Raw genomic sequence first — 15,449 nt, 5'->3', positions numbered from 1 at the left:
CAGAAGTTGGTGGGAAAATAGCCCTTTCGCTGACAGTGGTGCCTATGAGGGGACATAGGTTCCCAGACCCTTGCCTCAGAGCAACGGTCAGCCGTGTGCAGAGCTCAGGAAGTTCCAGCCACTCACTCACTAGATACAAGCAGCCCCTCGCCTCAGCCGCAATCAGCTCTGAACAGAGTACTTAGAGAAAGTCCACGTCGAACTTATTTATGCGATGCAAGGAGCCCCCTGCCTTTGAGGAGCGATCACCCATGAACTGAGCATACAGAAGATCCAATCGCTCGCTCATTTACACGATGTAAGCAGTCCCCTGCCTCAGTGTAGAGGTAAGCCGTTTCAAAGACTATAGAATACCCAAGACGTGTCACTCGTATAGAAAATGTACAAAATCGAAAATCGACCCATATTTTTAACAACAAACACAGTTGTTTGTTTTAAATTAATATTATACTTTTGACTCATCCTTTTTCTTAATAATGGTTTAAAGGCTGAAATGTTGTTGTTGTTTTATAAAATGTTGACATTTTAAAAAATTAGATTTTGTAAAAACCTGTACCTGGGGGACGTTTAATTATGTAAATAAAGTTCTAAGCAATTAGGAAAATTTGCGTTGGAGCATTATTTTTAGTATTATAATACAAAACAAAACAACCCTCCCCTCCATTGAGGGAAGTGCCACCACAAATAGAGTGCAAGTCTGTGGGAAACACTGAGGATCCCTCGTGTACTACAACAATCCACCATATAGTTTCAAATTTTAAATTGCATTTAGAGATTAAAAAAATATTTAAAACGTTTTACAATAGTTACATAAGCGATTACTTAAAAACTTCATATAACAATTATATTACAGTATGGTTGAATGTATAGCCTACCTCATTTGGCTGAAACAACACCGCAGGCAGAGGCACAGCTGACGATTTCAGTTGTGGCCTTCACTTTCCCTTCTCTTCATGGTAATCCTCGGAGATAAAATGTTCACTGCACAGCACGCGTCTATTGACTTTTTCCATGGGTGTATTTACATCCAAGCAAATAGCCAGCAGCCAAAGCTTCAATCGCTCAGGATTATTGACAGGGAATGTGTGAAATGATAAAGGTTTATCTCCCTTTGATGTCCGCGCACGTAATCTTAAGGGTTTAGCTATGTTGAAGCAACCCGGATATACACACGAAAACACCATTTTAGGACTAATAAAATGTAGAGTATAGCTAAAACAATTCACTTATTCACGTGGTTTTCCTTTGCTTTAAACCAGAGCCACCGAGAGCGAGCGCCAACGGAAGTTCAAAATGCTTGATCGTCACGTGATTCACGTAGACTTCAAGGGATAGTTGACCCAAAAATTTAAATTACACCATACCCTCAAGCCCCTCAAGCCATCCTAGGTGTATATGACTTTCTTTTTTTCATACGAATCCAATAGGAAAGACTCTTCCAAGCCCCCCCAGAGGTTTTTTTATGATGGATGGGGACACTTTATTGGACTTGTACTGGGCTATTCCCCCATTCACCCCATTCACTGCCATTATAAAGCTTGGAAGAGCCAGGACATTTTTAATATAACTCGGATTTGAAAGAAGAAGCCATTATAAAGCTTGGAAGAGCCAGGACATTTTTAATATAACTCGGATTGTATTCGTCTGAAAGAAGAAATTCATATACACCTAGCATGGCTTGAGGGCGAGTAAATCATGGGGTAATTTTCTTTTTTTGGGGAATTATCCCTTTCGGATAGTTCTAGGAAGTTCATGGCAAGCAAATGGAATACAATGACAGGGCTGCAATTTTTGGTAATTAGTGGTCAATAAATGCATTTATTTACAATATTTATAAAATACATCAACATGTATATGTAGTTATATCAATGCTGTTTTTAAAAGATAAAATTATCTAATATTTGTGGATTAATGTGGTCAACTATTACTTGCCTATTTAGGCTAAAGTTACCTTGGTTAAAGACCGTACAAATCATGCAGTTAGTTAACATCATTTTATTTTGTTTATTCAGAGTTGGCATTATCTGAAATCCTCTCAAGGGTTGGCGTCATCTGAAGTCTTCGTAAGTGGCTTGATATAGTCAGCAGTAGCAATCTAAATATAGCTATAGATTACAACAACAAAATGTGATGTAATCGTACTTGGGAATTTGCATTTTTTCACAGACACAAAGAACAGGGAAAGAAACCGTGAGCTGATACTCATTGTGAGGGTGATGTCTCATTACAGGTAGTCTTCAGGAGCTTCTTGTTCTGAAAGGAGAAAAACGCAGGAGAAATGGTTAAGTGATGCTCCATCACATATCAGTCCTGTGTCATCACTGCTCCCCCACCACACAGTGCTTCTACAGTAGCTACGTACAGGTTTACGGTGATTACTTCTACAATACAGTAGTGGTATATAATACATTTTTTGATAATTATTAAGATTCAACATTTAGTCAAGTATGATTCTGAATTGAAACGGCTCGCCTATTTTAAACTTTTAATTCTCACTTAGGTCAATCAGCATCCTATGCAATCAATCCAATTCAAATATTTAACACCACACCCTGCACAAATCACATTTAAAAGCCTTAATTACACAACAATGGATGAAACTGCTTTAAGAGAATTATTAACATCCCCTAAATCTAATAATGAGGAATAGCCTACTATGTTTTAATGCACATGGTAATTTGATTAGCTGTGCTGATAATGTACAATTTTATTCTATAAATGTCTTACCTTTTGAAAGTTCATCACAGTGGTCTCTTCTGCTTTTCCTGAACACGTGTACGACAGCTAGAGATTACGGTTTATAAAGTTGTAAATATGGATATTTTTCTTACACAAACGCATCTCTTCACATCAGAAAGCCTTTATTAACCCCCCAGAGCCATGTGGAGTACTTTTTATGATGGATGGATGCACTTTTTTGGGCTTTAAAATCTCAAGTCCCATTCACTGCCATTATGAAGCTTGGAAGAGCCAGGACAATTTTTTTTGTGCCTTTATTACGATAGGATAGTTGGTTGACAGGAGGTGAAGTGGGAGAAAGAGATGGGGGACGGGATCGGGAAAGTTCCACGAGCCAGGACTCAAACTGCCAATGAGGCTATCGGTGCTGACACGAGGACATTTTTTAATATAACTCCGATTGTATTCATCTACAAAGATGAAAGTCATATACACCTAGGATGGCTTGAGGGCGAGTAAATCATGGGGTAATTTACATTTTTGGGTGAACTATCCCTTTAATTACTCTTCAGCTAAAAGTCAGTAATATAGCCTACTTCTTTGATGGCATGGGGGCAAATAAATGAGAACATTTCTTTGAGTGAACTGTTCCGTAAAGTTGTGTGTGTAAATTTGATTGTGAATACGATTTTTTTTACCACGTTTGGCTTTATGTAAAAACCATGTAGTTACTACTGTTGAATACATTAACATGAAATTTGTATGTTTTATTTGCTAATAAGTTCAATATAATTTATTTTATTTTATACTCTAACCCTTATTAATGTATGCTCTACAAATGTCTGATTTGTACAGAAAAAAAGACATTAAAATAATATTTTAACTTTGATTCAGATCTTCTCATCTCTTACCAAGTACTGATTTAAGTTTTTGTTTACTTTTGTGGTTTTGTAATGCATATAAACAGAATATCAATGTATGTCTGTAACTATTTTAGTTACATTTATTTATTTTTTTAGATATTTTAAAGTGAGACTTCATGCACAATTTTTTTTGTGCAAAATGCATAACTTTAACTGATTGTTTATTTGATGTCTCAACTTTTAATATACGACTTAGCAGTATATATATACATATATACACATACATACATACATACATACATACATATATATATATATATATATATATATATATATAAAAAGAGTTTCACTGTCTTTTTTTATTCAAAGAAATGTCCATATAAGAATTAAATCCTGCAGTGGTTAGGTTGCAAAAAGAAAAGAAAAAAACCCTCAATATTCATTTTAATGGGTAGATACACCAGCCACTGTTTTAAATGCCTGTTGTATGAAGATGCTGTCAATGTCATTAGTGTTTAATTATGATACAACGAATGTGCAGAAACCCTATTAAATATTACTTGTGCGTAATGTGGCATTGCATAAACCTCCGCATTGTCCTCTGAACAAAATCCATACAACCATATGCACCTTTTGAAATGTTTTTTTTTTTTTTTGACATCAGCTGCTTTTGTCAAATATTGTTTTTCCATACCCTTGATCACAAAAAACACTATACAGCCTCATAACTACAATCCAATTAAACATGGAAAATACAAAGACAAAACACTTGCTTTCTATCCATATCCTTAAGGCCCATTTAATGGCATCCAGATTTTGCCAGCGAACCCCGAGATACCTTCTTCACTCTGCAAATTTGGTGTGCGCTTATGCTGTACGTCTCATTTCAAAGTGAGGGCCTGAAGTCCGAGTCACTGTCTGAGTCAGTCTCATTGGTTGATTGGTCTCTCTCCAGGTGCAGCTCTCTGACAGTAAGGATACGTGCGAGCATGCTGTCCAGAGCCTCATCACTCAGAGAGGTGGTTGAGAACCACATGGGACTGTTGGGTACACATGAGCGCTCGGGGCTCAGGTAAAAGTCGGTTGTGCGTTGCCTCACGCTGGGTGAGCTGGACGGAATGCAATTATGACAAACTTTATATATTAGAATAATGCATTTATTCAGCAAGAATGCATTAAATTGATCAATAGTGACAGTAAAACGTTTATAAAGTTCACATTTTAGTTTCAAATAAATGCTGTTCAAAACAGTTATCACTGGAAGTTCAAACAAACATACCATTTTGAGAGATAGAACTCATACAGCCTGACAGGACAGCGAAGAGGATTGTCTGCATTCTCCTTTATCTCATATACAGTGTCACTGTCATCCTCCTCTTCCTTCCTTTTCTTTGCAGGGACGCCAACTGAAGTAAACAAAACAAACGAGTGATACAACAAGAAGTCAAACACAGTCAAGCTAAGACAGTATAACTGACCACTGACCTGTGCTTGTGTCCTCTTTGGGGGGATAGAAACGCAAACAGGCCACTTTTGTGTTGCCCTTGCTCCGAGAGCAGCGTACAATGTGGCCAAAAGAGAGGCGACGGTGCTGCTCCACTGTCTTGTAGTTGAAGTACTTGGAGAAGAAATAGAGCAGCGTGTTGAGCAGCACACCAGGTGAAAATGTCCCCAGCTGTTTACAGTCCCACAGATACTCCTCCTCCACACGAGAATGAACGTAACCTGAGCAAACAGACATGTTTGTGGAGCAGCAGCAAAACAAGCTAGTCACACATTTGTGTTTTTAATTGCTCACCACTGGGCAAAATAGTTGGTTTCCACCCTCTGAGTATGATGGTCAGTTCCTGACAGAATTTGGTGTAGAAGACGTCTGCGAAGATGTTCTCCATCCGATTGTTCTTAAACAGGTACTGCAAATATGAATGACACGAGAAAACAAATCAACTATATAACATGGCTGAATGTGTTCAGTTTGTGTGGTTTCTTTTCGATTTACCTGCTGGATTCCCAAGCAGAGATAAAAGATGCTGTCAGGGCTGTATTTCTCTCCACTGGGACGACGAACCTCAGAAATGAACTTGCAGAGGCCGTAGCTTAGTTCAGCTGTGCAACACTTCAACAAGTCCTCCTTTAGTGTCATACTGCGTGCTAAGGATGAAGAGGAAGTGTTTAATCCTTAAATGGCATGTTAAAGATTCTGTAGTTTAACTAGTAGAGCATGATGTATACACAAGGCTAATGCTCAATTCCCTGTGAATGCATATACTCAATCTATCCCTTGAAAAACACATTAAAGGAATAGTTTACCCCAAAATGAAAATTTGCTGAAAATGTACTCGACCTCAGCCATCCAAGATATAGATGAGTTTGTTTCTTCATCGGAACAGATTTGGAAAAATGTATCATTACATATCACTTGCTCATCAATGGATCCTCTGCAGTGAGAATGAGAGCCCAACAGCTGATAAAAAAACATCACAATAATCCACAAGCAATTTGTTTGCAAGTAACAAATCACTCATTAGGAATTAATCCATCATTGATTCATAACATCTGAATCAGGAGAGAAATATATGTACAGATTACCGTTTACAAGCAAAAAGTCCAAAACAGTTTTGAATACGTTGGTGGATTTTTGTGAAGGAAAATAGGGGATGGACTTTTTCAACGGAAGAAGCATTATTATGAATTATGGACTTGTATTTTGGCCAGAAGCGATGGTTTAAAATGATCAATTGATGGATTTGTTGCTTACAAAATGCAGCTTGTCACTTGGACTGGACTCATGTGCATCACTTATGGATTATTGTGGTTTATCAGCTGTTTGGACTCTCATTCTGACGGCACCCATTTACTGCAGAGCATCCATTGGTGAGCGAATCTGTTTCAATGAGGAAACAAGGTTAATTTTATAATTTCATGTATAATTGTTTATTTTACATGGTGGAACTTTCTTTTGGGAAGAAATACTGGATAAAGAGAGACCTACAGCCAAATTTGGGGGTCTCCATGTTGGGTTGGGCGTTCCTCCAGCGTACCCATTCCTTCCAAGCATTTACAGCGTACTCGTGTTGCAGTGTTGAGAGGTTGTCTAATGCTGATTTGACTGGAACAACAGCTGCACTCTTATGGCCCTACACGCCAACAAAAAACAATCCACAAAAATATAAATCAGGACAACTGTTTTCAACATAATAATAAAGCTTCTTGAGCAACAAATCAGCATATTATAATAACTTCTGATGGATCATATGAAATTTAAGACTAGAGTAATGGCTGCTAAATACTTTGCCATCACAGGATAAAATTAAAATAAAAAAATATATTAAAACAAAACATTTTAAAATGTAAAGACATTTTCATATTACTGTATTTTTGATCAAACAAAACCTTGGTGGATGAGACACTTAAAAAATATCATACTTTTGAACAGTAGTGTACATTTAGTGTTCATCTGTATTACTGAAACGGTAACGCAAATATCTTATGGGGAAAATCCCTGCACTTATCACAAGTGCAACATATAGAAGAATCAAGTGCAAATTATCAGAACAACATTAAAGATAAAGGCCACAGCTTATAAACCACAATACAGTTGTCTGGTTTGCACATACAGGTGCATCTCAATAAATTAGAATGTCGTGGAAAAGTTCATTTATTTCAGTAATTCAACTCAAATTGTGAAACTCGTGTATTTAAATAAATTCAATGTTTGAGTTGAATTACTGAAATAAATGAACTTTTCCACGACATTCTAATTTATTGAGATGCACCTGTACTACCATCATGACAAGATCAAGAGTCTGAAAAACAGTTTTAAAGCAATCACATGACAGTATTGATTGATAAAACTGGCTTCAGCTTTATTTTGTTTTAGGCTAATTTGTCACAGCCACATTCAATTTCAGATTAAAAATCAATACACTATGTTTGAGCTTACGTATCACAATAGTAACAGTTTGAATAATTGAGTCTCTAAAGGGTTTTTAATGAAAGACAAAATCAGGTTTTCAAATTTAGCACTTAATCTATTAAATAAAAATATTTAGATGTCGTCTACTGGTTTTGTCTTATAATGTAAAAGCTTGTGGCCAACATTGTTTCTTGGTAAGTGCAAGAATTCATTGACTGTCTTTGATACATTTTCGTTCACTGTTGGTTATGCGAGGGAACCTCAGAGAAACGGTCTTAATGATAAAGTGCCGTAGGTTCAAAGGCAATTCAAATTTGCCCCTCGCACCATCCCAGTTGGTATTGGACGCCCACTCCTTATACTACTTCTGGGGTAAAACAGCACGGAACAGCATGCAACCATAGCGATCCGGCCGCCTCCAACTCTGTGCAAATAGGAGCTCCAGCTCCTTTGAGGGAGCATAAAACTAAAGTTCAGGATGGCAACATAGCTCTTTCTGCTGACTGCCTGCATTGCTAGTCTGGGCAACAGCTTCCTCGCTATTACAGACCACTGCTGGGGTTTGTGTGGAGTCAAGATTGCTCCTCAATGTCTGTGTTTTCACCTGTGCCTCTCTCAGCTGCAAACGGACAGCCTTGTGGGCTTCAATAAGCCCCTTGTGAGTGCTTTTCAAATATAATAGAGCAGCCTTGGTGTTGTCATAAACCTCCTTGCAGTGATGCAGCTCCCGCTTTAGCCCTTCAATAATGGCATCCCGTTTCACCAGCTCAGGATTCAAGTCCTCCACCACATTCGGTCCCTGATGTCCAGAGCTTGAAAACTCCACGGATACGAATGCGTATGTGGATGAAACAGCCGTGGTGGAGCAGGAGAAATAGTGCTGTCAATCGCAATTAATTACATTTTTTGTGTTGAACGCAATAAGGTAACCAGTTCCTTTTTAAGGAATGACAAAATTACGTTAGAACTATATACAGTATATCTGCGATAAGTAATGTTTAAGCACCACACACAGTTTATGGACTTAATGTAAATTTAAATACAAGTTAACTGCATTAAAAAACTATTAATGACTACAAACATTTAATAGCTCTTTTACACAAAGACACAAAAATGCAAAGCTTGTTAGTGCGGTGCGAAAATGTGTTCAGCTCTCTGAAATTTTATGGCTACAGTGCCACTTTTAGAGTTTAGAGCAGCAAAGATATTTAGGACAAAAGGACCCTAATTATCCCAAACTTAGTAGTACTAATTTCTAGTGGTGTTGTGGTACACAAAAATGACAGTTCAGTACGTACCTCAGTTTAAATGTCATGGTTCGGTACAGCGAATTAAACGGTGGATGACTGAAAAAACTGTCTTTAAAAAAGTCTGACAATATTGCGCACCATGTCAACAAGCAACACCATGCAGTTTATAGTACAGTTGTTATTGGGGGAAGAGCTTACATTTGAAGTGCTTACACTTTGGGATACAAAATACATAAGCAAAATGAATGCACTCGCATTCTGTCTATTTGACATGTAGGTGTGCGCCGGCACTCGTTCATTGAAGACTTGCTGCCAAAATAATCCTTTACTTGGATATTCTTGTGTGATTTTGTAATATTTACGGGTAAGTATGCAACCGTAAGAAGTTATGCTAAGTAAATGCATCTCAAATTCACTAAACAACACACGCATCTGATAGGAGAGCAATATCAAATTATATCGACTCAAAAGATATTGTCCCTAGAGGGGAAACGGAGTTTGAAATTCCGCACGTGAAGTGATTTAAAACTGTATTCAAATTATTTTTGAAATAAGTGTACCATTATACCCGTTACTACTTTACAACAGTTTTAAAATTCCGAATATAAAATATTAGGCTCCTCTCTCTCGCGCTCTCTTTTTTTTTTTTTTTTGAAAAACAACCAAACGAACAAAAAAATAATTTTCTTTGATTCTGAAGCTTTAGAACCACCTCACCAGGTATATTTTTGCCCACAGTTATGTGTTGGATGTAACCTTCCTCACCATGCCAAAATCTTGTCAGTGGCTGCGATTTATCCAAATATTAATTAACAGTATCCGAGATAATTCGCTCAGTTTTAAACTGCTTCCCTTTCCATGCATCTTTTGACAGAACAAGCGCCATAATGAAAGCTTGAGTAAGGGGATGCGCTTAGTAGAGTGTCAGTTCTAAAACACTTATTTATAACAAGTGCCTCCTCTCATTTTCACCTGTGATGTTTGATGGACCCCCGTTGCTGCTCCACCTTCATTCTCCACCTGTCCTCTGAAAATGACATTATGGCTAAATGCAAAGTGATAGGAACATTCCTACCATGTAGTGCCATTTTGCATAGCGATGGAAATGCTTTCAAAAAGCAGTAGAAAAAATAAACTGGTTTATATCACAAAACCGGAATATGATAATATGAATGATATCCTGTATTCCAAAAGTTAGTGTTATATAGTGAACATTATGGTGGCAAGTCAAGAATAATTCTGCTTTAGCTGTTCTTACCCGTTTCTTCTGAGGGAAGCCGTCATGTTTTCTCTTGCGAGACTTCCATTTGCCAGAACCTGTTGTCTCCTTTTGTGTTTGCTCTCTGAAAAGTTCAATGCTCTCTGAAATATGAAAGGATAAAGATGCATGAAATATGAATGGAAGATAATTTTTAAAAAACTTGGATTGTGTTGGTATGTTTAGACCTCTTAGCCACAGCAGAAGCTCTTACCAATTGGGAAATCAGCCTCCAAGTCCATCTGTGGCTCTTCTGCTGCGGTGGAGACTGGAGTCACTGTGGCAGATCTGGAGAGAGGAGGCCTCTCAGGCTCTGGGGTTTGGTCCCATGTCTGGGCAGAAGACACAGAGTCCTCCTCCCAACTCAGATTGCTGGATAGGGCTTCCAGATCAAGGTCATACATTATGTTACCAGTCTGATCTGAGCAACAAAACAGGAGGCTTGTAAACAAAACAAAAACATGTGTGTGCACCTGCAATATCTTATTACATCTCCCAAAGTATAAAGACTGTACAGTGCCCAAACACCAAACTCACAAGTTTTGTTCAATCAGTGTGTTAACTAAAAATATAAGTTTCAACAATATTAAAGGGGTCATATGACGTTGCTAAAAAAGAACATTATTTGGTGTCTTTGGTGTAATGAAATGTGTTTATGTTGTTTAAGGTTAAAAAAAACACATTATTTTCCACATACTGTACATTATTGTTTCTCCTCTATGCCCCGCCTTTCTGAAACGCGTCGATTTTTACAAAGCTCATCGTTCTGAAAAGCGAGGTGTGCTCTGATTGGCCAGCTATCCAGTGCGTTGTGATTGGCCGAATACCTCAAGCTTGTGACGGAAATGTTATGCCCCTTACCATACTGTGATGCCGTGTCCCGGCCGGAGTGACGAGGCAAAAACATTAAAACCCATTATAAACGAGGCATTTGTAGCATCCAGTGGGGACATAATTACTGATTATAATGACTTATACTGTCTTTTTATGGCGTTGCGTTGCATCGCGCCGCGTAAACATAAAACCATGTCTGCATTTGTGATCGGTGAAATGACAAACAACAAGCGCTACTCTACACTGCTCAAAACTCGTGTTTGAATCGTCAGTGGCAAATCCTTTAAATATGAAAACGTACTTACAGGCTGTGAGTCAGCATTATTTGTCAGCATCATAGACTGTATAGGGTCAGCATGCGCGTCTCCACGACATGGCGGCGGAGGCAACAATACTACAGCGAGAATCAAAGTTACGCCTTCTTTCTTTGTGTATACATTTGGGCGGTGTTATGCAAATCTTCCCACATAGTGAGGTAGATATGTGGGGCGTGTTTGAACGAGGCTTTTTAGGTAGGCGTGGATGAGTCTTAACTTTTATAAAGAATATCTCTTTGGGTTTGAGACTTTAGTCTTTGCAACTTTAGGGATCTTATCTATTCACAAACAGCCTGTAACACTCCAAAGAGAAAAGAAAACTTGAAATTGCATCATATGACCCCTTTAAAAACCTCCCAATCCTCCCTAATTTACCAGTAACAGTGATGTTTTTCTCCTTCTCTGCATCCTCAGCCACCATCTCTGCCATCATGATGAGGTCGGCCTCCAGAGGGTCATCAGGGATCTTCTCTTTGATTTCCTGAATGGTCTTCACAATGCACTCAGCACTGTCCAGAGTGGTGGGGAAGAACAAGGGCACCGGAACCTGCATAAACAGACAGAGACCCATGATGGCACAAGTACATACTAATGGTGTAATTAGGAGAGTCTTTGGGATGCCTGTGAATCTAATCTATGATCTGCAAATCATTTGAAATTATTTGATTGATTCAAGATGTAGATGTATTTTTTATTTTCATTTTGACTTGGTTACATTAGCTTTCACTACGTTAATTTTTTCCCGAGTTTTCTAGTTTCAGATTTTAGTTTTTTTTTAATTTTTATTTATTTATTTAAAAATGTATTACGGTGTTAAATTTCTCAGTAGTCTGGTCGTATTTTAGTCATTATACTAGTATTTTTGTTTATTTTTAATTTTGAGTGATACATTTTTGTTTAGAGTTCTGTTAGTTTTTTCTCATTTTAGTTGAGATTTTCATTAACAATGAAAACATTGTAACACTCATTAATAGATTAACAAAATATAATATAGATTAGCAAATATGTATATAGCTTTAATCGCTTCAATAATCAAAGATGAGGATAAGGACAAGCAAGGAATAATAATAATGAAGACAGAAAGCGGTAGAGATACACACCGGAAGGGGAAGCCCCACAGACTTCGGAGTGTATTGGGTGTAGAGGTTCATGGGAACCGGAACATAGATTGGCACTGGCACAGGCAGCACTATCACGGAAGGTCCATCTAGAGGACAAAAAAAAACAAAAAACATGCAAATCATTTATAACAAGTGTCTCCTCTAATTTTCAACTTTGTGATGTTTGATGGACACCTTGCTGCTCCACCTTCATTCTCCACCTGTCCTCTGAAAATGACATTATGATTAAATGCAAAGTGATTGGAACATTCCTACCATGTAGTGCCATTTTGCATAACAATAGAAATGTTTTCAAAATAAAGCAGTAGAAAAAAAAAACTGGTTTAAAACAAAACCTTAATATGATAATATAAATATTATCCTGTATTCCAAAAGTTAAAGTGTTATATAGTGGACATTATGGTGACAAGTCAAGAGACACACGATGACGCATATGCTGACACAATGTGAGCGTCAAGCATATGCAATGCCCAAAAGAAACATGTCTGCAACAGTGCTTCCTAGTACCTGTTTGTGTGTTCACGTCACAGACATTGGGTTTACAGGATGTGCCTTTGTTCTGACTTAATGGTTTACACAGCAAGGCTTTGTTCTTCAGGATTCGAGGTGCTGGAGCAGAAGCCTTCTCACCGTCTGTCTGTGTGCTGGCCGCCTGGGAACAACACAGAGGACAGTTGATAATTGGTTGATTTTTATACACCTTTCAAAAGGAACTTCAGCTGGTTTATTGATATTGTGAAAAACTCACATTTCCTGAACTTTTTGCTGTAGCAGCTGGAACAGAGGCTGAGGACACAAAAAGGTAAATGTGAGAGATGTGCCACAGAAAATAGCCGATTCATTTCCCAGTTCGCAAAAAAAATAAAGAAAAAAATGTTGACAATAGATGTCAAACTTAATTATGTAACTAGCAACATGTTGTTTAGGCACTGATATTAAAATTCTGACAGATCTGATCATAATTACTTTCATGTTATGGCTGATAAAATTCTATAAAATGTTATGCAAATACAAAAACAAATAAATAAATAAAAAAAATCATAGTAATCAGTATTATAGTATGATAACATAGATATTCAGATAGCTAAAGATTACATTTATAGGTTCTAGTTAGTTTATTTTTAAATGAAATGCCTGCTAGACAATGGCAAAAGAAATACAAATGTAAAACGAGAAATGTGCATGCACAAAATCCATTATAATCTGATGGTAGATATATCCAATAAATTCAATTTCTAATAATAATAATAATTTAAAAAGAATAAATACAAATAATATACATTCATAATTTAATAAAATAAATATTACAGATAAATGAAAAGTCTCATAAAATATGGAATACACTGTGCATCCCTCAAGGTACAGAGATGATTAAGTGGTAAATAGTTAGTCACCTTGCAGAACGCTGTTCCCTAAAACACCTGGCTGTCCACTTGAGAGTGATATAACACTGGCAATGACCGGCGTGGCCTCTTTAGTTTTCAATGATGTGCGATTAACTGTACTTTGAGGGCCTGGAGACGGTGCTGGGCTTGTCGCTGAGGAAAAACAATCACCGAAAGATTAAATACAGACATAAAAAAGATAAGAATCGGAATAAAATATACTCAAAAATCTACATACCTTGTGTGGACAGAGGTTTGTTTACAGGTCTGACTGCCCCAGTGGTTCCCTGCAGACTGCAAAAGACCATCAAGCATTGCAAGCTGCAGAAATGCTTGATCTCACCCAGCCATTTCACAGTCTCTGTCATCTTTTTGGCCTGCCTGCACATGGAGCACTTTATTTCCTGTCAGAAATATACTCACTGTTAGAAAGCCACATCCACGGCATAGTCTTAAAAGTAATGTTGCAGCACGAAACAGCCTCATGCACAGTAAATAATGCACAAATCTGTACATAAATCTTCTGTTCCAGATGTATACCACATTATTATTTTTTTATCTTTTTCCCCTTAGTTTCATTTAAATTTTCTTTCTGTTCTCAATGTCATATGTGTATGTATATTTGTACCAAGAGCTCCTAAAAAAACCCCACAACAAATTCCTTGTGAGTTTTCACACAATTGGTGAATAAAGCTCATTCTGATTCTGACATTGTTTCTCAGAATAAGCCAAAAGAGATAAAATATTACCTTACGCATTAGTAAGGTCTGTTGTGATAAGCATAAGTTCCCACAGAACTCCTGCTCTACGTTATTAACAACTTCAGTCACTAGAGTCTGAGTGGATCCGCTACAGTAAAAGCAGCTGCGACAGTGTTTCTTCCCCCAGCGCTTGACCAGGTCATGCTTAAACAGTAACTTGCATCCTGTACAGGGAAGAACAAACAAGTAATTGTGACATCATAACCCACAACTTGGGATCAAGACATGCATGTATGATGCAAAAAGAAGAAGAAAACAAACAACATCCTAATAATCTCTTTAATTTTGCTTTTAGTATTTACCCTCACTGCAGAAAGAGCGGTCAATCTTGTTTATCCTTTTCACCTCCTTGACAATTTTATCAATCTTACAGTATTCACAGCGAGCCATGACATTGTTGATCTGTTTGAACTCCTCAACACAAGTGTTATCACAGAAAGCATACATTTTCCTCTGAAAGATCAGGAAAACAAGCAAACAGTTAGGTTTAGAGTCAACTGCTCATCAATTCAAGTTTATTTGTATAGCGCTTTTCACGATCAGACAAATACAAACTACTGTTTAGATTATTAATGAAACTTTTGAGAATGTTAATTATAAACTACAATACAAATATACATGTGTTATATATGAGTAGTCCCATCAATGTTGGCCAAATTATTAGACTTTTTAATGTTTAAAGGGGTCATATGATGCGATTTAAATTTTTCCTTTCTCTTTGGAGTGTTACAAGCTCTTGGTGCATAAAGATCATCTGTAAAGTTGCAAAGACTAAAGTCTCAGATCCAAAGAAATACTCTTTATAAAAGTTAAGTCAACCACGCCGACCTAAAACGGCTCGTTCTAACACGCCCCCACATGTCTAAGTCACGATGTGGGAAGATTTGCATAACGCCGCCCAAATGTTCACGCAAAGAAAGGCGGCGTAACTTTTATTCTCACTGTAGTATTGTTGCTGCCGCCTTTTTGTTTGGCCTTCCAAAAGAGGACGATATCCGCTTCGTCATGCCTAGAGCTGATCCGTGCTGGTCGCTGAGGGAATACATCAACTTTCACCGTGGACAA

General features: G+C 37.5%; 1 protein-coding gene across 3 annotated transcripts in view; it reads right to left on the bottom strand.

Moving 5' to 3' along the window:
• Window positions 1–3,920: 3,920 nt before the first annotated feature.
• The window catches only part of LOC107655758 (zinc finger MYM-type protein 4-like), a 43,979-nt gene continuing 32,450 nt past the window's right edge, over window positions 3,921–15,449 (bottom strand). Inside the window, exons 12-27 of one of the 3 annotated variants that reach the window (XM_016443337.1) lie at window positions 14,687–14,837; window positions 14,373–14,548; window positions 13,862–14,027; window positions 13,633–13,776; window positions 12,987–13,024; window positions 12,746–12,890; window positions 12,218–12,324; window positions 11,493–11,664; window positions 10,181–10,387; window positions 9,967–10,070; window positions 6,535–6,679; window positions 5,542–5,693; window positions 5,341–5,455; window positions 5,028–5,267; window positions 4,822–4,948; window positions 3,921–4,651 (exon numbers count right to left, since the gene is read on the bottom strand). In XM_016443337.1, coding sequence (XP_016298823.1) covers window positions 4,429–4,651; window positions 4,822–4,948; window positions 5,028–5,267; window positions 5,341–5,455; window positions 5,542–5,693; window positions 6,535–6,679; window positions 9,967–10,070; window positions 10,181–10,387; window positions 11,493–11,664; window positions 12,218–12,324; window positions 12,746–12,890; window positions 12,987–13,024; window positions 13,633–13,776; window positions 13,862–14,027; window positions 14,373–14,548; window positions 14,687–14,837 — 2,412 coding nt within the window. In that variant the 3' untranslated portion in view covers window positions 3,921–4,428. Of the gene's footprint in view, window positions 4,652–4,821; window positions 4,949–5,027; window positions 5,268–5,340; window positions 5,456–5,541; window positions 5,694–6,534; window positions 6,680–9,679; window positions 9,736–9,966; window positions 10,071–10,180; window positions 10,388–11,492; window positions 11,665–12,217; window positions 12,325–12,745; window positions 12,891–12,986; window positions 13,025–13,632; window positions 13,777–13,861; window positions 14,028–14,372; window positions 14,549–14,686; window positions 14,838–15,449 lie in introns of those variants that run through there. The other 2 variants (XM_016443338.1, XM_016443339.1) reach the window with 2 other exon arrangements.

Source organism: Sinocyclocheilus anshuiensis, unplaced genomic scaffold (assembly GCF_001515605.1).
Source record: "Sinocyclocheilus anshuiensis isolate Anshui unplaced genomic scaffold, SAMN03320099.WGS_v1.1 scaffold1337, whole genome shotgun sequence".
NCBI lineage: Eukaryota > Metazoa > Chordata > Actinopteri > Cypriniformes > Cyprinidae > Sinocyclocheilus > Sinocyclocheilus anshuiensis.
The sequence above is the reverse complement of the archived record's forward strand: the minus strand, read 5'-3'. Positions and strand labels throughout refer to the sequence as shown.